At 43.6% G+C, this 27,086-nt stretch overlaps 1 protein-coding gene across 1 annotated transcript in view; it reads left to right on the plus strand.

The window, feature by feature from the left end:
* The first annotated feature begins 21,600 nt into the window (after nt 1-21,600).
* The window catches only part of GLRA2 (glycine receptor alpha 2), a 267,688-nt gene continuing 262,202 nt past the window's right edge, over nt 21,601-27,086 (plus strand). The window contains exons 1-2 of the mRNA XM_073565226.1: nt 21,601-22,375; nt 25,283-25,416. Of these exons, the coding sequence (XP_073421327.1) occupies nt 22,308-22,375; nt 25,283-25,416 (202 nt within the window). The 5' untranslated portion in view covers nt 21,601-22,307. The remainder of the gene's footprint in view (nt 22,376-25,282; nt 25,417-27,086) is intronic.

Raw genomic sequence — 27,086 nt, forward strand, 5'->3', positions numbered from 1 at the left:
TGGATCTGGGAGGGGTATTTATACTCACTCCAGACTAGCATTCTGTCAGCTATACTGTTATTCTGGCTGTGTGTCTGACCGACCCCCCTGGTGTGCGTGTACTGCATTGCTTGTTAGATTCCCGTGTATGACCCGGCCTGTCCCCTCACTCTGAACTCCGTCTCATGTTTTGGGTACTATTGTCTTCGCTGGTTCTGACCTCCTGGCTTGGCGATTGTTACTCCGCTACCGTTTGCCCCTATTGTACCGTCTATTGCCCGTTCTGGTTTTCTGATCTATTGCTACGTCCTGACTATCCGCTCTGTCTAACCCTTTGGTACTGTCCTGCTATCTCGTGCATTGACCCCGGCTTGATCTCGTTTCCGCCCCGTCTATGCCCCTTGGTAAACTTGTCTCGTAGTTACCTTTTTAGGAGTTTCCCTGCAGCTCCTAGCTCTGTGGAGCTTAAGCCACGCCCCCAGCAGTCACATGCTTCAGGTCCTGATAGTTTGAAGCATGCATTGTCACCGCTGCTGCCCTGCTCCACAGGTATCTTTGAGCACTGTTTTTGTACTCAGGACACACGCACTGGCTCAGTGAGTGAGTGTAGTGCGGTGTTCCTGACATTTAATAGGTAAATGGCTCTCAGGAAAAAGGTGCTGGAGTAAGAGTTTCCTCCATACAAATGTAGAAATAATACACTCGGCACTCAAAAAATCCCAGAAAAAATGCTTTTGTTTTATTTATAAGGCAATCCGGTATAGTAACGTTTCGACCCAACATCATCGGTCTTCATCAAACTCTGTGTAACACAAAAATACAATATAAATTCAAAAGGAGTGGATATATCAAAATCAAAATAAATCAAAAAGTTATGGCTCTGGGAAGGAGGTGAGCAATAAGCAGAAACGCAAAAACGGAAAATGGGCCCGGGGCGAAAGTTGATAAGTAGGGGGTCGTCAAAGGAAACTTGATGCAGCAGATGAGAGGCACATGATACTTACATGCTTTCAAAATCAAAGATGTCTAGCAAAGCCATCATTTCAGAACTGGCAGTAGCCAGTGGGACCCAGCTTCACCCCATCGTTCAACCATGTGCTCTTATGTTCTTAATGAGAAAGCCATTTAAGGAAACAACTCATGTATATAGCCATGATAGTTGGTCCAAACCCTATATGGTGGCGGTTTGTCACTAGGAGACAATACGATCAGCAACCTGAAATTGAATAGCCAAATTGCTATTTCCCGGACAATAAATTGTCCGAGATTCCCATATTCATTAGACTGTTATCCGAGCCCGTGATTATTGGCAGGTTTTAGCCGACATTGGTCTAATGTGCATGGGGAGCTTTAGTCTTGAAGATGGACACTTTTCTAGGCACAGCTGCTCTATTCCAACTGAACTTATACAACTGAACTTGTACCCATGAAGCAAAAAATCAGAATAGTCATTCTAGATCTTACCCCAATCACGAAACTCAGTTTTATCGATGTGCTATTTGCTCTCATTGAAGTCAATAAGTAGGTAAACAGCGGTTGAGTACATCTACAGACTAGGCTGCAGGCATTGGCTTCATATAAGTTCTGGCACCCTTCCACCTGGCCAAGAACTAAGTCAGAATGTTCAATGCATCAGAAGGTATCAGAGCTCGATTAGAAACTAATTAATGTATTTTCACAGCAGGAAATGTGTTATAGCTTCTCAGCCATTGGCAGTTTTACTTTTAGACAGTTTTCATAAATCAGCCCCCACCTGAGATGTTTTTGGCTTACTTCATGGCAAATTAGACACACCTATTCCACTTTATGGCATGCAAGTATTTTGCAAAAAAATAATTGGTTTCAGTCCATAATAAATTTGGCAGAACTGTTACTAATGTTGTGCATGTCAGAAGACTAATTCCGATTAATAATGGTGTATGCTCTCATAATGCAAGTTGGCCAGTCATACTTGATATATTTACTACAGTGTCTGTTTAGATACTTGCATCTTTCCTTGAAATGTTTCCAGAAAATGAAATATTTCTCCCAGAAAATTCTTGCAATTACATGTTTTGTTGTACACGTACATTCCCTTTGTGTGTATTTGAACACAAAAAAACAGAGAACAAAAGGCAAATTTTCCATCATTTCACACAAAACATCAAAGATGGGCCAGACAAAATAGTTGGCACCCTCCACTTAATATTTGGTTGCACACCCTTTGGAATAAATAACTGCAATAAATTGCTTCCTATAACAATCAACAAGCTTCTTACACCTCCCAACTGGATTTTTGGACCACTCTCCTTTTGCAAACTGCTCCAGGTCTCTCATATTTGAAGGGTGCATTCTTACAACAGCAATTTTAAGATCTCTCCACAGGTGTCCAATGGGATTTAGATCCGGACTCATCGCTGGTCACTTCAGAACTCTTTAGCGCTTTGTTTGCATCCATTTCTGTTTTTTTTTTTTTAGTATATTTGAGGTCATTATCCTGCTCAATGACCCATGACCTAGTATGCAAACCCGACTTTCTGACACTGGGCATTGCATTGTGGACCAAAATCCTTTGGTTATCTTCAGATTTCACGATGCATTGGAAACAATCAAGGCACCCAGTGCCAGAGGCAGCAAAACAACTCCAAAACATCTTTGAATCTCCACCACATTTGACTGTAGGTACTGTGTTCTTTACCTTGTAGATCTCATTTCATTTTTGGTAAACAGTAGAATGATGTGCTTTATGAAAAAACTCTTTCTTGGTCTCATCTGTCCATAAGACGCTTTCCCAGAAGGATTTTGGCTACATTTTGGAAAACTGCAGTCTAGCTTTTTACTGTCTCTGTGTCAGCAGTGTTGTCCTCCTGGATCTCTTGCCATAGCATTTCATTTCCTTCAAATGTCAACAGATAGTTCTCCCTGACACTGATGCACCCTGAGCCTGCAGGACAGTTTGATTGGAACTTGATTGAGGCTGTGTAGGGCTGCTGTCCCTGCACGCTGCCCCTCTTTCCCGGCAAGGATGATGGCTCACTCACTGCCGTGGCACCGCACTCCGTCCACTTACTCCTGATGCTTCTGACCGTGGTCTGTGCATGGCTATCAGATCCTCGGGCACTGTGCTTAGGTTGCACGTCCAGTCCTGCCCTCTTAAAGGGACAGCACTTGCCATCCTAAGGTGTCCTCAACCAATGGCTGGGTGTCACTTATTATTTAAAGCACCTCCACCTGATGGGACTTGCCTGTGCAACGTTGTTAGTCAATTTCTAAAATAGGCTTGCTAGTCCTCAGGTCATGGGTCTATGCGTTTCAATCTCAAGGTTCTTAGCCCTGACAATGAGTGTCTTGAATTCAATTGTATATATAAGAAAGAGGAGAAAATAGAGGGCAATTGGAGCACGAGATGTAATTAGATATGAAATAGTCAAATGCTCCGTTCAAATGAACCCGTGCAAAGAGCGATATTCAAAAGCGTTGCCAGTGTTCTGGCATGTCATCATCGTACAATGGTGTTTATGCTATGAGACGCAAAAATGTCATAGTTGCCAAGTGTTTCCTTATCATAACTTGGCCATAATTGACTTTATCACAACCATTATGTATTATACTAACATCTCTTTTATAGATCCTTGCTCTTTCCCTTCGGACTATAGAGTTTGTCTATGAACACTATCATTTACTTAAATTTGTGTTATTACAACCAATAGATGGTTCATGGTTTAAACTCACCATATGGAGTTAGTTTAGGGAAAGAACTCATGTTTTAATTTACCACCCTTCGCTTTTCCAGATTAGCTACAGTGCCATGGGTTGTAAACTTCCTGATTATGTTGTGCACTATGGACAAAGGAACATCAAGATCTCTGGAGTTTAACTTGTAACTTTGATAGTGTTGATATTGTTCAACAAATTTGGTTCTCAAGTCCTCGAACAGTTCTCTTCTCTTTCTGTTCCCCTTGCTTAGTTTGGCACACACAGTGCAAAGATTGGGTAAACTTCTCCTCTTTTTATCTGGTTTCACGTGTGATTTTGATATTGCCCACACCTGTTACTTGCCTCAGGTGAGTTTGAAGAAGCATCCTATGCTATGTTGATATAGATAGGCTAGTAAATGTAATCAAATAATACCTTCTGGAAGTTGCTGGCTACGAGATCAATGCTTAGTAAACCAATAAGAGCTATTAAAAATATTCATTTTTTTTACGTATTTTATTATAACCCTATTGTCACAATATATTTTTACATCTAAAAAAAATAATGAAATAAGCAAAAAAGTACAGATGTAGAAAACAGTTTATCAATTAGGATACCTGAAAAGTTATGGGATCCGTTTCATAATTGCAATTCTGGGAGATTTTTTTAATAAATACCTCTCAATGAGTGACTTTGTGATTTGCGATGAATTCATTAAAACACTTGCGCCCTTTTCTCAAGCTACGCTTTGTGGCTTAGTTAGTTTTCTGATTTTTATGTTAATGGGGCTTTTCTAGATGTTTTAGACACATTTATGAAAAGTGACTGTTTTAAAACTTGCTCATTTTGGCACAAATCTACTCTATCCCTCCCTTGCAAGGTTTATATGTATACTACATGTTTCAAAACATTTTTTGTGTATTTTTTTCCACTATAAAGTAGCAAAACCAGTTATTTGTGGCTTTGCATAAAATTATTGAATTGCATGCAAAATATTGATGAATCATCAGCAAAAGCCTGAAGCAAAATAAAAGAAAGTGACTTAAAAAAAAAACCAATGATGAATCATAGTGTTTGTGAATTAAATATCGGCTAAAGACAATGATCATCTGTGGGAAAATGAAGAGAGCGGCACTTCCACAGGTGAAATAAAAGCACTATTTTATTTCGTTATACTGTAAAACCCGTCATACAAAGATAAAAAACTGACGCGTTTCTGGCGTCCAGGATGCCCTTAATCATAGCATGATTGGGACATCAGTTTTTTATCTTTGTATGACGGGTTTTACAGTTTAACAAAATAAAAGAGTGCTTTTATTTCACCTGTGGAAGTGCCGCTCTCTTCGTTTTCCCATTGTTGCTGAGACACACCAGCTGGAGCTATGGTGGCACCCACCGGTTTTCCTCCCATGAACTTTCAACCTACACAACGTGGTAAGCTCCGGTACTTTTTTCTACATTCATCATCTGACTGTCTCTGATCCAGCTGTTATTGATTGAGTAATTGACATCCGTTAAAACATTTCAATGATGTGATATATTGCCTAACCATGTAGTGCATGGAAGGACGATGTCCACCACAGCAGGAGCTAGTCCTACAGAGCAGCTCTCAATTCTGGGTATACAGAATGTGTTGAGCGGGGACCCCCTCTACGATATCCATCAGACAAGTATGAAGAGAGCTGACAGACATCTACTTTTAAGCATTTTATTGGTATATGAAGTGCACTCTAAACGAGGGTTATTGACACCTTTGATGCTGGAACCATTGAGAGCAGAAAGGTGATTAACCCTTCAACGACCAGAGGTGTTTTTGGTTTTGCATTTCCATTTTTTGCTCTCCTTCTTCTCAGAGTCATTTTTTTTATTTTTTGGTCTAAATGACCATGTGAGGGCTTATTTTTTGCAGGACGAGTTGTACTTTTGAATAAAACTATTTGTTTTACCATGCCATGTACTTGAAAATGGGAAAAAAATTCCAAGTGCAGTGAAATTGCAAAAAAAGTGCAATCCCACAGTTGGTTTTTTGGGGGGTTTTTCACCATGTTCACTAAATGCTAAAACTAACCTGACATTATGATTCTAAAGGTCATTATGGGTTTCAATGATAGCAAAAATGTCTAGGTTCTTTTTTATTTAAGTGGTGAAAAAAAAATCCAAAATTTGTTAAAAAAAAAAAAATTGCGCTATTTTCCAATACCTGTAACGTCCCCATTTTTTTGAAATCGGCTTATTTTTTGTGTGCCATGCTTACTTAATGATACCATTTTGGTACAGCTACGATATTTTGAACGCCCGTTATTGCATTTTAAAGCAATTTTGCGGCAACCAAAAAAAACATAATTCTGGCGTTTTTAATTTTTTTCTCGCTACGCCATTTAACAATCAGGTTACTTTTTTTATATTAATAGATCGGGCGATAACAAATATGTGTATGTCTTTTTTTATTGTTTTGTTTTGAATGAGGTGAAAGTGGGGGTGATTTGAACTTTTATATTTTTTTAAATTTTTTAATATTTTTAAAAACTTTATTTTAATTTTGGCATGCTTCAATAGTCTCCCTGTGCTGAGATAATCTTATAGATGTGCCCCTGCTGTGTACTGTGTAATGGCTGTATCTGACCGTACAGAAACATGGTCTGATCATGCCACAGCTCCTGGGCAGGGGAGGAAAAAAAAAGAGGATACAGTAATGACAGCACAGGATCTCAAATGATTCTTTTTGTGGGGGAGAACATTTCCTTGCCTGTTTTTAAGCAATGCTTAACTTGAAAGAGAGAATAGTTTGAGATTCTGTACTGTAATATCTGTACACTCTTTTCCTTGCTCCCCTGCCCAGGAGCTGTGGTATGATCAGACCATGTTCCTGTGCGGTCAGACACAGCCATTACGCAGCAGGCTCACATTTATAGGAGTATCTCAGCACAGGAACATTTTTTTTAAACACATCCAATTGTGGAACTTATTATTATTCCAAAATCTATTCATTAAAATGATGATTAAAATTAACTTTGTTTGCGGGAAAACCCCTTTAAAGAGAATTTAATTTGCAATTGCTTCATGTCATACCCCCTCGGCTAGCCATCTTGATCATTTTCTTTGTTTCTTTTTTATTTTTATCATCTAATCAGAACAACTCCTGTCTGTTAGGCTAATTTCACAGTGGCGTTTTGTTGCGCAGCGCATCGTGCCCAATAGAACCGCATGCAAAAAACGCATCATGCGTTTTCGCATGCATTTGCGTTTTTTAGGCGCATTCGTTCCTTAGGGGTTAAAACCAGTGTCTCACGAAAACGCATACGAATGCATGTCCATGCGCACGCCTGCGTTCCCATAGACTATAATGCGTTATTTTGTCACTTTCCGTGCGCAAGCACGCGCATGTGTTTTTTTTGCACATTTCGGCGCACCCAAAAATGCAACAAGTTGCGTCTGGAGCGCAAAGGCGCACACCTTGAAAAAACGCATGTGCACGAAAACGCATACAAACGCGTGCAAACGCAAGACCATGCGCCCCCCATGTTAAAGATAGGGGCGCATGACGCATGTGCACGTATGTGCCGCAAACGCTACGCAACAAAACTCCAATGTGAAACCAGCCTTAGCTTGTATTAAATTAAAGGAAATCTGATCAATGGAGGGAAATGGTGTTACCCCATCTGAGAGCAGCTTGATGTTGGGACAGAGGCCCTGATTCTAATGATGTATCACGCAGTAGGTGGCTTGATATCATTTTGATAAAATCTCTATTTTCTCTGCTGCAAATCTATCAGTCCTTTGATTGCTGAGCTTTGACTCCAACACTGCCAGGCAGTATTCTATGTATACTATGCACAGGCAGAAATCTGTCACTCAGTGTTGGTGGTGGTGGACGGGATTAAGGTACTGTCACACTTAGCGATGCACCAGCAATCCCGACCAGCGATATGGCGCGGTCAGGATCGCTGGTACATCGCTAAGTGGTCGCTAGTGAGCTGCCACACAGGCAGATCTCACCAGCGACATCGCAGGGGTCGGGGGTCGTTACCTGTCAGACGCGGCGATCCTGAAGTCCTCCTGCCCGCGTCCACGCGTCGCTCGTCGGCGCCACAGGAAGCCCAGCAGGAAGCTGACGACGAGAAACAGTCCAGGACGTTCTCGCGCGATCAGCGATAACCAGCGGGGGAGCGGTCGGAGATAAGTATCAGACATAGCGATATCGCTTAGTGTGACAGGCCCTTTACACAGAGCAGGAGGACTACATAGCACAAAACACCTAGTCCTGTACTCATAATCTCCTGCTGCTAAAACATTTTATTGAAACTGCAACAAACAGTCTGGTAAGTGTTACATCCCTGGAGTCAGGTTCTCAGTTCTTACATAATGCTGCTCTCAGATGACATAATAAAAACCTGGTGACAGATTCCCTCTAAGAGATCACATTATACCACCTTATTTTGGATAATTTTAGTCTACCTGGTTATCTTACTTTCTTTGATCTGTCGTAGCCTGTATTTGGTTATTCAGCATAACACTTGAATACGCTGCTAATTTTCAGCACCAAGGCCAGCTCCTCTCTGAGCTATGCAATGTTGTATTATGTCAATAGAGATGAGCGGACCCATTGATGTTCGGGTTTGCAGAATTAAAGGGAATCTGTCACCCTTTTTTTGGACTATCAGCTGCCGCCATCGACATCAGGGGCTTATCTGCAGCATTCTGTAATGCTGTAGATACGCCTCCGATGTAACCTGAAAGATAAGAAAAATTAGTAATATTATACTCACTGGGGGGGGCGGTCTGGTCTTGGTCCGATGGGTGTTGCGGTCCAGCGCCTCCCATCTTCATACGATGACGTCCTCTTCTTCCCTTCCTGTCGTGGCTCCGGCGCAGGTGCACTGCTCTGCCCTGTCGAGGGCAGAGTAGAATACTGCAGTGCGCAGGTGCCGGACCTCTCTCTGCACCTGCGCAACAGGGCAGAGAAGTGCGCCTGCGCCGGAGCCACGATAGGAAGGGAAGAAGAGGATGGCATCGTATGAAGATGGGAGGCACCGGACCGGACCGCGACACCCATCGAACCGGACCGAACGCCTGGGTGAGTATAATATAACTGTTTTTTCTTATCTTTCAGGTTACATCAGAGGCTTATCTATAGCATTACAGAATGCTGTAGATAAGCCCCTGATGTCGGTGCCGACAGCTCATAGTCCAAAAAAAGGGTGACAGATTCCCTTTAAATGAAAATACAGTAAAAAGTTCTGTTTGCATCCGAACTTGATCTCGGACTTGACCCCAGACCCGAATCCAGTAGAAGTCAAAGGAAACCCAAACGTTGGTGATTTAAAATGGCTGTAAAATGGTCATAGTCAGGGCTAAGGGACTGCAAAAAGAAGCTAAATGGGGATAAGAGCAGGACAATTGCGCTGAAAACAAATGTGAATAGGGAAATGACCTAAAATAACAGAATAAAAAAAGAAATAATTATTATCTTGAAACAGGAGGTGGAAGTCCAAGTGAAGCAGGAGATAAAGGAGGAGGTGGAAGTGTGGTGTAGGTGGAAGAGGTGGAGGAGGAGGTAGCCAACACTGTTTTTAGTTTTTTTTAATTGATTTTTTTGTGGAGCACTCAGAAAATTGTGAGTATAATAAGCTACCTTCCACTCTCACTCTCTCTCTCTCTCTCTGTATACAGACCATGTAATACTCTGCAATTTTTGTGTTGGAAAACATTGAGGATAACCTAAAAACAGGAGATGTGGCCCTGTTGCTGGTGGTGATAGTGTAGCTGCTGCAGAGAGAGAGCGCGTTGCTGATCTGTGTGTGCCATGAGCCCAAATGAAAGACCTTCCTCTGGTGCATGCAGGCAACAGGATGTTTTGTGTAATTTCGTAGCCTGAGTACCGCTGGATCAATGGTGAAGCCAGAAGATGTAGAAATGGTCTTAGATCGGATGGCTGAGAGTGCCTTCAGTTCCTTCACTTTGTCTTCCACCCGGTCCCCTGATGAAAGCGCAGATTTTGTACCTGTGGCCCATGGGCATCTGTCTTCCACCTCACCCCCTTGCAAATCAGGCAGTCAGAACTCTGCTGGTGGTAGCTCTGTTGGCCATCCACTTGCCCCTACCCCATAAGAGGAAGAGATTGAGTGCACTGATTTCCAACAACTAGTTTTGCTTGAGGATGAGTACTTGGGAGGTATAGTGGAAACGGTAAGCTGACCACCGCAGCACATATCTGATGATGATGATGATGATGATGATGATGATGATGATGATGATGATGATGATGGTGATGATGATGAAGCACAGGTGCCAACTGCTGCTGCATTCTGCTGTGTGTATACCGGCAAGGAGGGCAGGGGTGATGACTGGGTGGAACATCATGCTGGGGATTATTATTATCTATGTTTAGAACACCATTGATTCTATAGTGATATAAATGAGAATGGGTTACATAGGAAACACAAGTAGAAATTGCAATTAACCAACTAATAGTGACAGACAGGTACAGAGGGGAGAGGACCCTACCCTTGCAGCCTTACATTCTACAGGAAAATGAGAAAGGAGACAGTTCTGGGGTCGCAGCAGCTCCAGTGTTGGTCACGCGGCAGCTCTGGTAGTGGTTAGGTGGGCAGGCTGTAAGTTGTTCAGAAGAGATGGGTTTTCAAGTTCCTCTTGAACGCTCCAAATATAGGTAATAATCAGACGTGTAGGGCCACAGAATTCTTCAGGATTGGGGATACTCGGGAAAATTCTTGCAGGCAATTGGATGAAGAACATACAATTGAGGAGGAAAAATGGAGGTCTTGGAAAAACCAGCGTTTATGTGGTGAGAAATATTGGGAGATTAGATAAAAGTGATATTGAAGAGACAGATTATGAATGGCTTTGTAGGTCAGTGTTAGTAGCTTGAACTGGATACATTGTGGAATTGGGAGACAATGAAGGGATTTACAGAGGGGAAAAGTGGAGGAGCAGCGCAGACAAAAGTGGATTAGTAGGGCAGCATAGTTAAGAACAGACTAGAGAAGGGTGATGATGCTATGGGGGATGATGAAGTCCTAGAATCCACATGGAGTGAAGGCAATCCTAGTGATGTGGACAGTTCAGAGGAAGAAATGGTGGTCATGCAGCAACAGTAAAAGTGGGAATAGGGTCCAAATTGCCGAGGTCAGCCCCTAGCCAATAAGTTGGCTGCTACTGCGCATCGTGACTGGCCCATAGCCTTTTCTCTGTCCATGTTGCCTCCACTTCCTACTCCATTTCCTCCACCATCTCCTCATCCAGTCAGAATGTGAGAGGCATCTGTGCACGCTTTTGGCATCCTCACCCTGCTGCTTGCCTGTCTGCGTTGCAGCGTCACTTCTGCATTCCTGCTCCCCTCTTCATATGCAAAGTACCCATGAGGTGGAACTCCACATTGCGTATGCTGGAGAGACTGTGCGAGCAGCAGCACATGATGGTGGAGTTTCAGCTGCAGCACGCACTTGTGAGTCACTCTGCGGTAGAACACCACTTCAAGACCAACACGTGGGCATTAATGCAGGACATGTGTGCCATGTTGAGCTGCTTCGAGTACTCCACAAACATGACCAGCGTTGATGACTACATCACCGTTACTATCCTACTTCTATGCTTCCTTGAAATAACGCTTCAGGCGACAAATCGATGATGAATGAGGTGGTGGCATAGGAGGAAGAGGAGGAACATTAGTTCAGAAATATATGAGTGAGATAGATTTTGCATGACTTTGTAGGTCAGTGTTAATAGCTTGAATTGGATACATTGTGGAATTGGGAGACAATGAAGAAATTTGCAGAGGAGAAAAGGGGAGTAGTGAGGACAGAAGTGGATTAGTAGGGCAGCAGAGTTAAGGACAGACTGGAGAGGTGCGGTGATGCGATGGGGAATGATGAGATCCTAGGCCCTACATGGAGTCAAGGCCATTCAAGTGATGTGGGCTGCTCATTGGAAAAGGTGGTGGTCACGCTGCCCAAGCTGCACAGCAAAAGAGGAAGCAGGGTACAAAAGAGGAAGCAGTGTGCAAAAGAGGGAGCAGGGAGGACAAGCACCCTGGGCGCCCCTAGACAGTACTTTGGCTGCTCTTGGCCTCGTCGCCGATGAACTAAGCACATCAAAGCCAGCTCAAAGGAGCTCCCTGACAATACATGGGTGGTTTGAATGATGTACCTTCAGAGACTGATGCGAAGCATAAATGATCTTAACCTGAGCACCCCCTGCATGACGACGCATCTGAATGCAAAGCATGAGCTGCAGTGGAGTACACATCTGAAAAAATAGGAAAAATCTGAGTATCCTCCGGCTTCCTCTGCTGATGCAGTCTTGTCCTCTTCATCCCCCACCCGAGCAAAGAGAGGATGTGACAGCACCATCACCAGCAGTGTCACAGAGAATCTCCACACCATCCCATTGAAGCGTCCAGCTCTACATTCCCCAAACACTTGATCCCATATTCTACATGTGGATTCACAAACGAGTTTTAAAGGGAAGGTCCACATAACCACTGATACATGGATGCCCACTGGGTATCTATTGTGGTGGCTGGACCTGAGGCAGAAAGCATTTTGGTGCATGTCCCACCACCACCACAGAGGATTGCTGGATGTTTTTGGGATGGTTCTCTGTAGATGTAGCCTCCTCCTCCGCTTCCTCCAATGACTCCAAATCCGGTCAGTGTAACTCCCTCACCACCATCTTCAGCACAGTGAGGGGGAAACTATAGCAGGCTGTTCTGAAACTCTTCTGTTTGTGTGAAAATTTCCACACCACGCAGGAGCTGTGGATGATGATCAAAAAACAGACAGGTGTGCGCCATACGCTACATGTTGCATTTTTTTTCCCGGCGGCATTGTTAAAAAAATCGTGCGCGCACGTGTGCGCTCGGTGTGCGCTCAAAAATAGCATTACAGTCTATGTGGTCGCTGACGAGCGCTTGGCACCGCGCACGTCAGCACCTTTTGCGCGCACGCGATTTGAGTCAACAATGTCTAGACACTTGTCTAGAAATCCCCCTAAACAAGCAACATTGTTTTGGAGGAGTGTACATAAAAGAAGGTGTCTTCAGGGTCAGACAATTACTCTACATACAGCCTTGCAGAGACCAGACAAGCATTCTACAAGAGCCTTCAACCTGTGGATTCAAGCTTCAGGAGCCAAAATGTGACTATTCTTAAAAATAATGTCTGTGTGTACTGTAAAATTTATTATGTACTAATGTATTTTTTCTCTTTCTTTTCAGCATGTCTTCTTCCGGATCGGTCTATTCGCCATCTCGGCAAGAACTGGCCCAAGCTGATCGTGAGGTGAGAATCTTGCTGCCTTTTGGTAAGTATAGCTTCCTCTAGAAATGTGTTTTAATTTTTTCTTTCTTTACAGACATCGGACACGGGCAGTGAAGATGGAGTGCAGGAGCGGTCTGAGCGGCAGCTGTCTGAGCTGGAGCAGTCTGAGCGGGAGCCGTCTGAGCAGGAGCAGTCTGAGGATTCTGAGCAGGAGCAGCGTAGTCAAGTTGTGGCGAGGAGACGCAATGTGAGTATATATATATATTTTTTTTCTGTCTTTCTTTCTTTTGCTTCTTTTCTGTTTCTTTTTGTATCTTTTCCATACTTCTAAACATTTTATATTTTTTTTTCTACGTTCCACAGCGGGATGACGAAGTCTACATCGACAACGAGCACCTCATCCACCTCGTTGAGGAGCGCATCCCATTGTGGGACAGCCATGACCAGCAGTACAAAGACACAGTGGTGACCCGGCAGCTCTGGAATGAGGTGGCCGCAGCGATGATGGATGGCTAGGACAGCGCCTCTGCAGCTTCAAAAAGGCGTTCAGTAAGTATAAAGATGCTCTGTGACACAGCATTTATTTTTGGACCTGATGGTGCTGATGTGTTTTTTGCAAGATATATTCTTGCATTAAACACACCAATGCCTGGTGGAAAACTGTGATTGATTTGTGTCTTCAACTGCTGCATTGTTTTGTGGACCAGACGGTGGTGGTGTTTTTTTGGCAAGATATATTCTTGCATGAAAAGCACCAATGCCTTGTTGAAAACTGTGATTGATTTGTGTCTTCAACTGCTGCATTGTTTTGTGGACCTGACGGTGGTGGTGTTTTTTGGGCAAGATATATTCTTGCATGAAAAGCACCAATGCCTTGTTGAGAACTGTGATTGATTTTTCAACTGCTGTCTTGATCCTGTTTTCACTCTTGTTCCTGATGATACTGTTGTTTTCGCTGATACATATATTGTAGCAGGAAACATAACAGTGTCCTCAGTCTCAACAGTGACTGCATTGTGTCTAGAATTTTATTGGTGCTGCAGCAGTGACTGTTTTCAAAGTTCAGTCAGGTGTGTGTGGTGAGAATGACGTTAAAGTAGTGCATTTTTAATTTTTTTTTTTTTTTTACCAACAGTGCAAAAAATCCGCACACGTTGGCGCTCGATGAAGGACCGCTTCAACACTGATATTCATGCTGAGGGACAGGTTCGGAGTGGTTCTGCGGCAAGGCGCAGAAGAAAGTACCGCTACCATCGCGAGTTGGCTTTCCTGAGACCGGTCCTTGCCAGCAGAGCGTAAGTTTTTTTTTTTTTTTGCTTTGTTATTACTATGTGCTTTTCTATTCCACGGGTGATGCTTCTTGTAAATGCATGATACTCATGTTTTCCCTTTCTTTCCACAGCACTTGGAGCAGCACCCTGCAACCTGACCCTGTGCCGGGAGCGGTTCTTCATTGATCGACCTCGGACCCGTCCCAGCCATCCGACAGCTAGGGAGCAGCTTGCAGGTCAGCAACACAGACAGCTGGTGACCAGGAAGCTGGTCCATCAGGTGTTCCCCTGTCCCAGGTCTCTGTCACTGGTTATGCGGGCACTACCCGCCAGCGGCAGAGGGCCTTGGACAGGAATGTCATGCCCGAGATCATGCACTTGAGCGAGGCCTTTAAGGCCAGCCTCAAGGCGCTGGCCGCCAGAACGGAAAGCGGTTTTTCCCTAATGGAGCGTGGTTTTAACCACATGGAATGTGGTTTTAACCACATGAAACACTGCTTCCACTCTGTCGACCAGTGCCTTGACCGTCTGGAGGCTGACCTCAACAGACCAACACACCATTTTTTCAGTAAAATTGAACAGGGCATGGCGGAACACCTTAGTCCTGAGCAACAGCTGAGTGTGTTACAGGCCTGCAGCACTGCTTACTTGCAGGCTATGCAGCAGAATCGGTATGTTCAGCAGTCAGTGGTGTCATTTCCAACAGTTCCACCGCTGACTCGCTTAACCACACTACCGACTTCTGCTGCATACCACTGCATGGCCACCTGCATTCCCAGCGAAGCCGGACATCACTACACCACCTCAAGTCTAAGTGCTGCTGGAGACAGCAAAGGAGCACCGCCAGCACTCCTCAGCAACAGAGCACCACCAGCACTCCTCAGCAACAGAGCACCGCCAGCACTCCTCAGCAACAGAGCACCACCAGCACTCCTCATCAAAGGAGCACCGCCAGCAATCCTCATCAAAGGAGCACCGCCAGCACTCCTCATCAAAGGAGCACCACCAGCACTCCTCATCAACAGAGCACCGCCAGCACTCCTCATCAAAGGAGCACCGCCACCACTCCTCATCTTCAGAGCAGCGCCACCAATTCTCCTCCTCGTAGTCCCCCAAGAACTTTGGCTGAGATACGTGATACGCAGCCTCCTTCACGTAGCACCGACCCAACATGCTCTCCTTCTAGGAGAACCGCCACTGCCACTTTGAGCAGCACCGCCACCACAGAGCAGCTATGGGGTGATCCGCATTCCCTATTTTACAGGGCAATGCCACACTCCACAGTCACCAGGCGGACTACAAAAGAAAGGCGGTCACAGGCTGCAAGTAGGTCGGGGCAGGATATGCCCGTCCCAAAAAATAAGAAGCAAAAAAAAACTTTGTTTGTCCATCCACCGTCTCCTCCTAATGTATCTCAACCTGCCTCAATGTCCATTCCAGAGCTCCCTTCCCCCAGTACTTTTGTCACCCCTTCTCCTAGAACCCCTTCCTCTACCTCCTGTCGTTCCTCGTCTCTCCACACACCAAAGTATCCCAATCTTCCCCCAAACGTCTTTCATAACAAAATTTTTCTGGTTTCTTTTTGGTTTCAAAATAAATGTGTACTTGTGCTTTCAAAAAATTGGTATTGGTTTACTGTGTCTATCACCGACTACACACACTGCGCCATACACTTAGGGTTTTAGCAAAAACATATATCTCCATTACTGTTTCTTGTGTGACACTTGTTTCTTGTGTCAGTCTTGGAGATATGTGCAGGCCCGGATTGGTAATATACCGAACCGGGCAGATTCCCGGTGGGCCGGTGGCTCTGAACTAGGAAATGGGCCGCCGGCCCTTTAAAACCTTTGACTAGGCTCTGTGTGCGCGCTCCCTCTCATCGCATGCGCTGACAAGGGCCGCATCTGCCGGCGTCAGTGCGTGAGCGTGCCCCACGTCCGTGACTGTGCGCCGCTGCTGCCCTCCTCAGTGCAGGCAAGCGGGAGAGCTCGCGCCGCACACTGGACCTTGTCAGAAGTTTGAAAAGGCCGCCGCAGCAGCACGCACAGGACTCCTGCCTCTCTGTCTGATGCTGGAAAGTACCAGCATCAGAGAACAGTGGAGAGAGCCAGCAGCACGCAGGATTAAAGGTAGTACCTGCCTGTGAGTGCTGTGCTTCCAGGGAGAGCTAGGGAAGCAGCTCAAGCCAGCAAGGTGACATCGTCTTCTGCTCTGATCTGCATCGGGGGAGGTGAGCGGACAGAGCTGCTGTGAGCACTAGAACCTGAGGAGCTGCATATGGACATCAGCCTCCTCTGCACCACAGAAGAGAGAGTGTGTGTAAGTAATACTTGTGTGTGGTATCTGTAGTATGTAAGTGTGTAATGCTTGTCTGTGCGGTATCTGTAGTGTGTGTGTGTGTGTGCGGTATCTGGTGTGTGTGTGTGCGGTATCTGGTGTGTGTGTGTGCGGTATCTGTAGTGTGTGTGTGTGCGCGGTATCTGTAGAGTGTGTGTGTGCGCGGTATCTGTAGAGTGTGTGTGTGCGCGGTATCTGTAGAGTGTGTGTGTGCGCGGTATCTGTAGAGTGTGTGTGCGCGGTATCTGTAGAGTGTGTGTGTGCGCGGTATCTGTAGTGTGTGTGTGTGCGCAGTATCTGTAGTGTGTGTGCGGTATCTGTAGTGTGTGTGTGTGTGTGGTATCTGTAGTGTGTGTGTGTGCGCGGTATCTGTAGTGTGTGTGTGTGCGGTATCTGTAGTGTGTGTGTGCGGTATCTGTAGTGTGTGTGTGGGGTATCTGTAGTGTGTGTGTGTGTGCGGTATCTGTAGTGTGTGTGGGGTATCTGTAGTGTGTGTGCGGTATCTGTAGTGTGTGTGTGCTGTAGCTGTAGTGTGTGTGTGTGCGGTATCTGTAGTGTGTGTGTGGGGGGTATCTGTAGTGTGTGTGTGCGGTATCTGTAGTGTGTGTGTGTGTGCGTGGTATCTGTAGTGTGTGTGTGTGCGGTATCTGTAGTATGTAAGTGTGTAATGCTTGTCTGTGCGGTATCTGTAGTGTGTGTGTGTGCGCGGTATCTGTAGTGTGTGTGTGTGCGCGGTATCTGTAGTGTGTGTGTGTGCGCGGTATCTGTAGTGTGTGTGTGTGTGCGCGGTATCTGTAGTGTGTGTGTGTGCGGTATCTGTAGTGTGTGTGTGCGGTATCTGTAGTGTGTGTGTGCGGTATCTGTAGTGTGTGTGTGTGCGGTATCTGTAGTGTGTGTGTGTGCGGTATCTGTAGTGTGTGTGTGTGCGGTATCTGTAGTGTGTGTGCGGTATCTGTAGTGTGTGTGCGGTATCTGTAGTGTGTGTGTGTGTGTGTGCGGTATCTGTAGTGTGTGTGTGTGTGTGCGGTATCTGTAGTGTGTGTGTGTGTGTGTGTGCGGTATCTGTAGTGTGTGTGTGTGTGTGTGTGCGGTATCTGTAGTGTGTGTGTGTGCGGTATCTGTAGTGTGTGTGTGTGTGTGTGTGCAGTATCTGTAGTGTGTGTGTGTGTGCGGTATCTGTAGTGTGTGTGTGTGTGTGTGCGGTATCTGTAGTGTGTGTGTGTGTGTGTGTGCGGTATCTGTAGTGTGTGTGTGTGTGTGTGCGGTATCTGTAGTGTGTGTGCGGTATCTAGTGTGTGCGCGGTAGCTGTAGTGTGTGTGTGTGTGCGGTAGCTGTAGTGTGTGTGTGTGTGCGGTAGCTGTAGTGTGTGTGTGTGTGTGTGTGCGGTAGCTGTAGTGTGTGTGTGCGGTATCTGTAGTGTGTGTGTGTGTGTGTGTGTGTGCGGTAGCTGTAGTGTGTGTGTGTGCTGTAACTGTAGTGTGTGTGTGTGTGTGCGGTAGCTGTAGTGTGCGTGTGCGGTATCTGTAGTGTGTGTGCAGTATCTGTAGTGTGTGTGTGCGCGGTATCTGTAGTGTGTGCGCGGTAGCTGTAGTGTGTGTGTGTGTGTGTGTGTGTGTGTGTGCGCTGTAGCTGTAGTGTGTGTGTGTGTGTGCGGTAGTGTGTGTGTGTGCGCGGTAGCTGTAGTGTGTGTGTGTGTGTGTGTGTGTGTGCGCTGTAGCTGTAGTGTGTGTGTGTGCAGTAGTGTGTGTGTGTGTGTGTGCTGTAGCTGTAGTGTGTGTGTGCGGTATCTGTAGTGTGTGTGCGGTATCTGTAGTGTGTGCGCGGTATCTGTAGTGTGTGTGTGTGTAATGTATGTGCAGTGAGGACATTCATTGTATGTGGGCTGGTGAATTTTTTTCGTGCCAGGGCTGCTTTTTGGTCCCAGTCCGGCCCTGGATATGTGTGATGTCAACAAACCAAATCTACATGACTTTCCTTTTCCAGAACAGTCTCTACATTCTAGGAGTATTGCACAGAGTGCATCCAGCAGGGTTCCCCAACTCCAGTCCTCAAGGTCCAGCAAAAGATCATGTTGTATGGAATCCTCTGCTTGAAAATTTTTTAGCAACTATGGATTTCATTACAACATGATCTGTTGTTGAACCTTGTGGAGTTAGTAAAGATGTAGATTGGTTTCGTTGACAAAACATATCTCCAAGACTGACACAAGAAACATCGGTAATCGAGATATCTGGTGTATTGGAAACTGAATAGAGTTGGTTTCCCTAACTACAGTGTTCAAGCCAAACCAACATAGCATGTTTTTAGTAATTACATTGGTGTTAAAAAAAAAATTTAAACATGATATGTTGGTTGACATTAGGAGTAAAGTTTTAAAACCCTTGCTATAGAGGATGGTGTTGAGTGCAAAGGTATATCTATTGTTCTCATTTAAAAAATGCAAGGAACTATAGATATACCTTGTAAATAACCACATAATCTATATAGTCACCAACTCAGGAGTATTAGTGAATTCATGATGCACAAAACACAGCATCATATGGTATGGTAATGGTATTGGGAGTGTAAAAACAGTGAATGCACTCAGTACAGGTATCAAAACATTTTTTTTATTAACATACAAACAACATGCAAGACAAATTTTTTAAACCATTTGCTCTTGCCATTCCACCCATCCTACATCTGAGTTGAAGTATGCCGCAAATTGGTCCCTCATTTTGCCAACTTCAACAGATGACCTGAGAGGGTGCTGTGTAAATTCAGGCAATGGATTAGGATCAACATCATCGAGATCAAAGTTCAGGTGCTCTCGAGAAAGTACAAAGTTATGTAGAACAACACAGGCCTTGACCACCTCATCCACTGTTTCCAGTTCCAGATTAATAGCTGTGCCAAGAATGAGCCATCTAGATACAAGTATAGTTTTATTTTCTAAAAAAAAAAAACTTTTTGACAGTTAGAGTGATCAATGAGTGGAACAAGCTGCCACGAGAAGTGGTGAGTTCTCCTTCAATGGAAGTCTTCAAACAGAGGCTGGACAGACATCTGACTGGGATAATTTAGCGAATCCTGCTTTGAGCAGGGGGTTGGACCAGATGGCCCAGGAGGTCCCTTCCAACTCTACGATTCTATGATTCTATGATTCTATACCGAAGGCACACTCTACTGTTCTCCTGGCCCTGGTCAGCATGTAATTGAAAATTCTTTTTTGTAGGTCCAAGTCCTGGCTGGAGTAGGGTTTGAGGAGGTGTTGACACATCTGGAACGCTTCATCACCAACCATTACAAATGGCTGTGGCGGACCTTCGGTGTTGGAAAGAGGCCGTGGCATGGGGAAATTGAAGTTGTTGCCGTACAACCTCCTGCCCATGTCCGATGTCTTAAAAGCCTGGGAGTCATTACCACGGCCAAATGCCCCAATGTCCACTCCAATAAACGTACAGTCTGCATCCGCAATGGCCATCAGTACAGTAGAAAAGTACTTTTTGTAGTTAAAGAACTCAGAGCCCGTTCTTTTGGGCTTGATAATCCTGATGTGTTTCCCATCCACCGCTCCCAAACAGTTAGGGAAATTGCATACAGTCCAGAATCTTTCAGCGATGTCCAACCACTTTTCTGCGGTTGGCATGGGCATGAATTCGGGACAAAGAACGTTCCAGAGAGCACGGCAGGTGTCCACTACAATTCCAGACAACGTGGAGATTCCAATCCGGTACTGGAAGTGCAGTGACGAGAGGGTCTCTCCAGTAGCCAGGAATCTGTGACACAAAGAAAACAACAAAAATTAATATTTGTGTTTATGTAATTTTTTTACACACGTTACATTAAAAAAAAAAAAAAATTCTGCTGCCTTTGGTTCAATACATGCCATCAAAAAATTAACGCAGCTTGTAGATACAGACATGGCAGAACTGTAATTCTGCCAGATTTGGAAGAGTACATGTCACAAGCAAGAAAATTCAGCAGACATTGGTTTAGCAAAACTACGTACCTTAATGTGACCAGGAGCCGTTCCTCAGGAGTAATCGCACGCCGGAGCTGCATGTCCTGTCTCCGGATGACTTCTTTTACCCGAACAAGCAAATAGTGAAATGTTTCTTGGGTCATCCAGGTATAATCCGTAAATTTCTCCGGGTTTGCCTGGAGCTCGCTGTAGAGGGTGTGGTACGCTCCACGGCTCTCCCGCAGTTCAATAATGGGATGTATCCACATACGCCGCTGCTGCCGTCTTCACTGCCTCTCTCTCTCCCTCTGTTCATGGCAAGCAACGGCATAAGCCTGAGCCGTCGTCATGTCCAGATCCAAGTCAAAGTAAAAGCTCTTCCAGCGCAGATCCATGTTTCTCAAGTCAAATGCAAGCAAATGTGAAGAATTCAGGTGTAAACAGGGGCTGTACTGTATAAAGAATTTCCATAGACACGCCCACTGGTGTCCCATTGGTGGAGTGTGTTGCAAGAATTTTTCAAGGATTTTTTCTCCAGTTTATTGCGCATAAAAAATGCAAATGCATGAAAAACGCTTACAAACGCATAAAAACGCTACGATTTTTTGTTATGCGCACAATAATGCTACGAAATAACGCAGTGTTTACCAGTGTTTGTATGCGCTTTTGACATGTGTTTCATGTGTGCTCCAAAAGCAGCGCAAAAAAACGCTAATGTGAAAGTAGCCTTAGACAGGTGGCTGTTGCCCCGTGCAGATTTACAAATTACCTAACGACGAGTTGGTAAAATATCCTAAATCATGAACATGATGCATTTTCTAAATCTTCCTTATTTTCCACACACCGGAGAGTGCTCACTCACAAGTATTAATTGCCGGTTCTGTATCTTGTTGCAAGACCCTGAAGATACCGCTGACCCCATTATTGCAGCATCTTGGGGCCGTACCTTTCCCTTCTCCAATTCTTAATATGTGTAAGGTTTTTACATTCCCAGACAGTGGAGAAAGGAAAGGGCTTGCTCTCTATAAGGGGGATTGCAGTCAGCTGCCTTTTCCCACCCACATCAGCACAGTCCATAGTTGCTGTACTAAAAGCTTGTGTTCATTCCCCCACACTCCTCCTCCTCCTCCTCCTCCTCCTCTTCGTCTTCTTCTTCTTCTACATCAGCCTCAGTGTCAGTAGCAGCACAGGGAGAAGAATCTGCTTCCAGAAAGGAGCCCAGCCGACGCCGCGGACAGGAAAACGTTACCTTTTGACTCTCTAATTCCGATCGCTCTCAATTGTCGGAGCCATTTGGTGGTGATAGTATTAAAAGCGCCATTTAACGCCACAAAAGTTCTCGGCTAGGAATCCCCCCTTCCTGGCCGCCCTCGCTATTTGGGTATATGGATGCCACTGTCAATATCGGACTCTCCCTGACGGAGCGGTTGATGTAATTACAATATCCGTGCCGCGTAGAGCAGCCTTCCACCAGAGCCACAAGCCATTCCGGGGATTCCACGTTACGCTATGTTTATAAGGTAACAGCTCCCCGTACGGAGATTCCAGAGAGGAAAGCACATCATCTACCGCTCGGCATTACACCGCTGCCGAATAATGGGCTTAACCTGACAATGCTTCCAGACCGGAGCCCCCTGTCTATCCCCCCTCTAGTCTGTAACAATGCAGATCGCCCTCATTTTCATCTCCGAGGAAAAATCATTCATGACGGATTTGGCATCTAGACAATAGGAGCTCTTTTTTTTTTCTCTACTAAAGGCTTTTTTTTTCATTGTCTGGAGTCATTTCTGGAATATTTTCTACCTTAAAATAAATCAGGAGGAATGAACCGGCGGTTGGTTAACATTGTGACAGCATTCCTTGCATTATGCTTTGAGATCAATAACTTCAGGTAGGAAATATGTGTGATACCGTCCTTCATATTGATCAGCACCGCAACATTACATATGTGCAGCCTGCATGTAGGATGCCCCGTCATCAGACTCACAATCATTTATGTATGAGCATAAGACAGGGTTAACTAGTCTTCTATGGCAGAAGTTATCTGCACTGTTTGCATATATATATATATACTGTATGTACTGTACATATTTCTATATGTGTATATATATATATAGTACTGTATGGTTATATATATGGCACTGTATTCTTATATATGGTACTGTATGCTCATATATATTACTGTATCTTTATATATATATATATATATTTATGGCACAGAATGCTTATTGTATACTAATATATATGGCCCTTTATGCTTATATATATGATGGGTATCCATGGGATTGACCATTGGTGGTGCCTCATATTGCACAGTGCCACCAATGGACTTGTGATATTCAAGCAGACGGCTGCCCCTGCCCGCTACAACTAGGGGAGTAGATGAGATCAACTATTTAGGAACATCTATCTATCTATCTGTCTATCTTTCATCCTTGTTATCTATTTCTCTATATTTTATTTTACTATCTTACTGATCTATTATCTATCTATCTATCTATCTATCTATCTATCTATCTATCTGTCTGTCTGTCTGTCTGTCTGTCTGTCTGTCTGTCTATCTATCATCTTTATTCTCTATTTGTCTATCTGTATCCTTCTCTTATCTATATATCTACATCTATTTCTATCTAACTATACAAAAAAACCAAACTGGAGTATAAGTTGTTATGCATGTAGAATAGGAGCATATTCACAATGGCCATTAAACAGACAAAACCTAAGATAGTGCATATAAATAACATAGGGTACTTAGTAAACACAGTTTTTGATTAAAAAAAAACTATCTATGTATCTATCTATATATCATCTGTTTAGCAAGCCACAGATATTGTGAAATTATAAGTTGTGTTAGTAGACAAGTTCAGCTCTGCTACATCGGTCTATAGCGTCCAGTACATTGTGATGTTTGCGTTGCCTATAGAGTTTCCATGTGTAACATTCTGCCAGTGGCTATATTAGCTTATTAACAAGAATATTCTACTCCAGCGTCCCTGTTTTGTCATTTTTCATACATATTCAGTATCTGGAAAGGTCATCGGATTTCTGTATTTAATAAGCTCAGGGATGATTTATTGGAATGTGCGTTATGAGCGTGATTTGTCACAGCATGAAATTCATTTTAATTACTGGGATAATGATATAATGCATATATACACATTATACTATATGTATGTACGGTACATATGTATACTCAAACTTATTTCAATATTTTTCTAAAAGTATTTAAGTTATAATATATGTTTTAAATCATACATATATTAGAGTTTTATTTACTCTCTATGTATATATATATATATATATATATATACTGTATGTAGGCTTTTTATATATGTGATCTTTTTCCCTCTAATTGCCCAGCAACCCCACTTTACCACATGTCTTCTTCATTCATCTTTCCAGTTTAACGTATAGTATTCATCTATCTGGTGAAACTCATTCATTGGTTCTTTGTACATCTTACTGATGGATGACGCGACCTTACAAATAGCATTGGAGTGAAGAAAAAGAAAAGCCATTATTATATGATATCACTTATCACAGCACCCCCCTTGCTAATGGGGCTGGGATTATCCCCCCCCATTGTGCCCAGGTTGTTGCACAGGCCGGGCGTTACACATTTTTGGGCTGTTCGGATGCCACGTAGAGTCATCGTTACCTTTGTGAAATACACTGGGGCTGCCTTGATGACACACATAGGTCAGCAGCGTTCCAGATCTAAGATAAATGGAGGCCACAGGATATAATGAAGACACCATGTAAATAAAAATGTCCGCCGTCTGATCTTACTATGGGATTATCGGAAAGATACACAGTAGGGAACTTTTACGTATAGTGAAGAAATGCTATCAAACGTGAGCTAATAGGAACAGAATACAAATATGTACTTTACTAAAAAAAAAAATCACAACTAAAAACCTTTATAGTGTCCTCCCTTATAGTCACAACCGGTACGATCACTCATTTTTCCAAGGTAGCAGAATGGCAAATCTAGTTAGGGGAAGTTCATTGTCTAATTAGGTTGACTTGTCATTCAGGAGTCTGGAGAATATGTGTTAAGAGCATTGTAATTCATGTTGGTACCATAGGTGTAATCCTCACCCATTGGGTGCCAGGTTGCTTGTTACACAGTTTCCTGAAAAAAATCGATAAGACTTTAGCTGGCCATACACATTCAATTAATGTCAGCTGAACATGCAAATTGAGATGGACTAACTCGCTCTTCACTGACAAGTTTCAAGAGAAAGAAGGATTGGGCACATGGATTTCCATGTGCCTGATCCTTTTGTTCCCAAAGAAGAAAGTCAGATTTGTCAGACATTTACAACTCTTCTATCAACATACATACCAAGTATATGTACTGTAGTTATATGTACACATGTGTATGTTTCATGTGCGCGTATGTATGTGTGTATGTTAAATGTATGTGTATGTACGGGTATGGATGTATGTGTATGTCCACCAGTTGCTCCAGAAACTGCAATGCAACTCCACACAAGCGCAACAAGCTGCGTCACAGTTCCCTGGGCAGCAGGTGAATGGGGGCGCTGTGTGGGAAAAGACTGAAGGGTAAGTGCCATTGTAGCCCCTTTAATTGGAAGGATCAAGAAGGTTCTGACAGTTGAACCCCCAGCAATTATGGCAACCCTTTAAGGGTGTTTCTATATAACATATAAATCTTAGTCTATGGCCACTTTGATTATTTTGTTTTTTTTAATTTTTTCGTAATGAAATATAGGAAAAGTAACATTATCATCAGTGATCGTCACATTAATGCTGAACTCAATGATTTGTGTAGGTCGGCTTATTGTAAAGAACATGACTCCAGGTCTGGGAAATCTCCACCTCAGAGCATGTCCCCTTCTGATTTTTTGGACAAACTCATGGGAAGGACATCGGGATATGATGCAAGAATCAGACCAAACTTTAAAGGTAAGATTATTGATAACAATATTATTACTTAGGGGATAAATACTGCTCGTCTTATCAGAACACAGGCCGCTCATTCCCATCTAGTGACATCACATCACAGAGGTGCCGGCACTACAGTAACTGTAGATATAAACCTAGCACTCAACTTAAGTGTGATCAAAGGAAAATTTATTGTAGACTAGCGGTGGACACCGCGTCTGGAGGTACGTATGCCCCACCTGACTGCTTTGTTAAGCTAATTACTCATGCTGAAGGACGGATTGTCCCAATTCTCAGCACATCAAGCTATCCAACAGGTGCATAACCTATTGCTGCATATCTAGTACAGCATGTAACTGAAGAAGGTCATAAATTGACCGAAACGTTTTTTTGTTTGCGTACTGCAATAAATCTTCCTTTGATTACACTTAAGCTGAGAGCTAGGTTTATATTTACTGTCTATACGGTTTGGGAACCTAACTTTAGCAGCACCCCCTAGTGGTTTTCTTCTACGGGACTACAGTAACTATCTCCAATCTACATGGAGATATAATGGAGCCTGTGTACAAAAACTGAGGAATGATTACTACTTTTATTTCCAAACCTCCGAATGAGAAATTAAAAGGAATCTGATTTGTTGCTCTACTTTTTGAGGACCACAGATTTACAGATTTATGCAAGAACTTCCATTGCACCATAGTATAGAATTACTTATCAAGAACTATAATGACATACCTTTAGTTTTATATACAGTCTCTTGAGAAAGTATTCATACCCCGTGAACTTTTCCACATTTCACTTTACACCCACAAACTTATTCAGATTTATATTATTGGGATTTTATGTGATATACCAGCACAAAGTAGCAAGTATTTGTGAAGTGTAAAGAAAATGATACATAGCTTTTTACATATTTTAAAAATATAAACCTGAAAATTGAGACATGCATTTGTATTCAGCCCATCTGACTGGTGCAAGTCTTTTGGAGTGTCTCTACCAATTTTGCACATCTAGATGCTGAAATGTTGCACATTCTTGTTTGCAAATTAGCTCTAGATCAGTGATATTGGAATTAGGCGTCTGTGAACAGCAATTTTCAAGTCTTACTACAGATTCTGGGATTTAGGTCTGGACTGTGACTGGGCGATTCACACACATGACTATGCTTTGATCGAAACAATTCCATTGTAGCTCTGGCAGTATGTTTAGGGTCATTGTCTTGCTGGATGGTGAACCTATTCCACAGTTTCAAGTCTATTGCAACATATAACAGATTTTCCTCCAGGATTGCCCTGTATTTAGCTCCATCCAACTTCCCATCAACTCTAACCAGCTTTCCTATCCCTGCTGATTATAAGCCTCCCCACAGCATCATGCTGCCACCACCATGTGTGACCGTGAGGATGGTGTTTTCAGGGTGATATGCGGAGTTGGCTTTCCGCCGCACATAGCATTTTGCATTTAGTCCAAAAAAGGTCTACTTTGGTCTCATCTGACCAGAGCACCTTTTTCCACATGCTAGCTGTGCCCCTTACATGGCTTTTTGTAAACTTTAAATGGAACTTCTTATGACTTGTTTTCAAAAATGGTTTTCTTCTTGCCACTCTTCCATAAAGGACAGATTTGTGTAGTATACAACTAATAGTTCTCCTGTGGATAGATTCCATCACCTGAGTTGTGGATCTCTGAAG

This window comes from Dendrobates tinctorius, unplaced genomic scaffold (genome assembly GCF_039654945.1).
Source record: "Dendrobates tinctorius isolate UK_male_01 unplaced genomic scaffold, ASM3965494v1 ptg000016l, whole genome shotgun sequence".
Classification (NCBI taxonomy): Eukaryota; Metazoa; Chordata; class Amphibia; order Anura; family Dendrobatidae; genus Dendrobates; species Dendrobates tinctorius.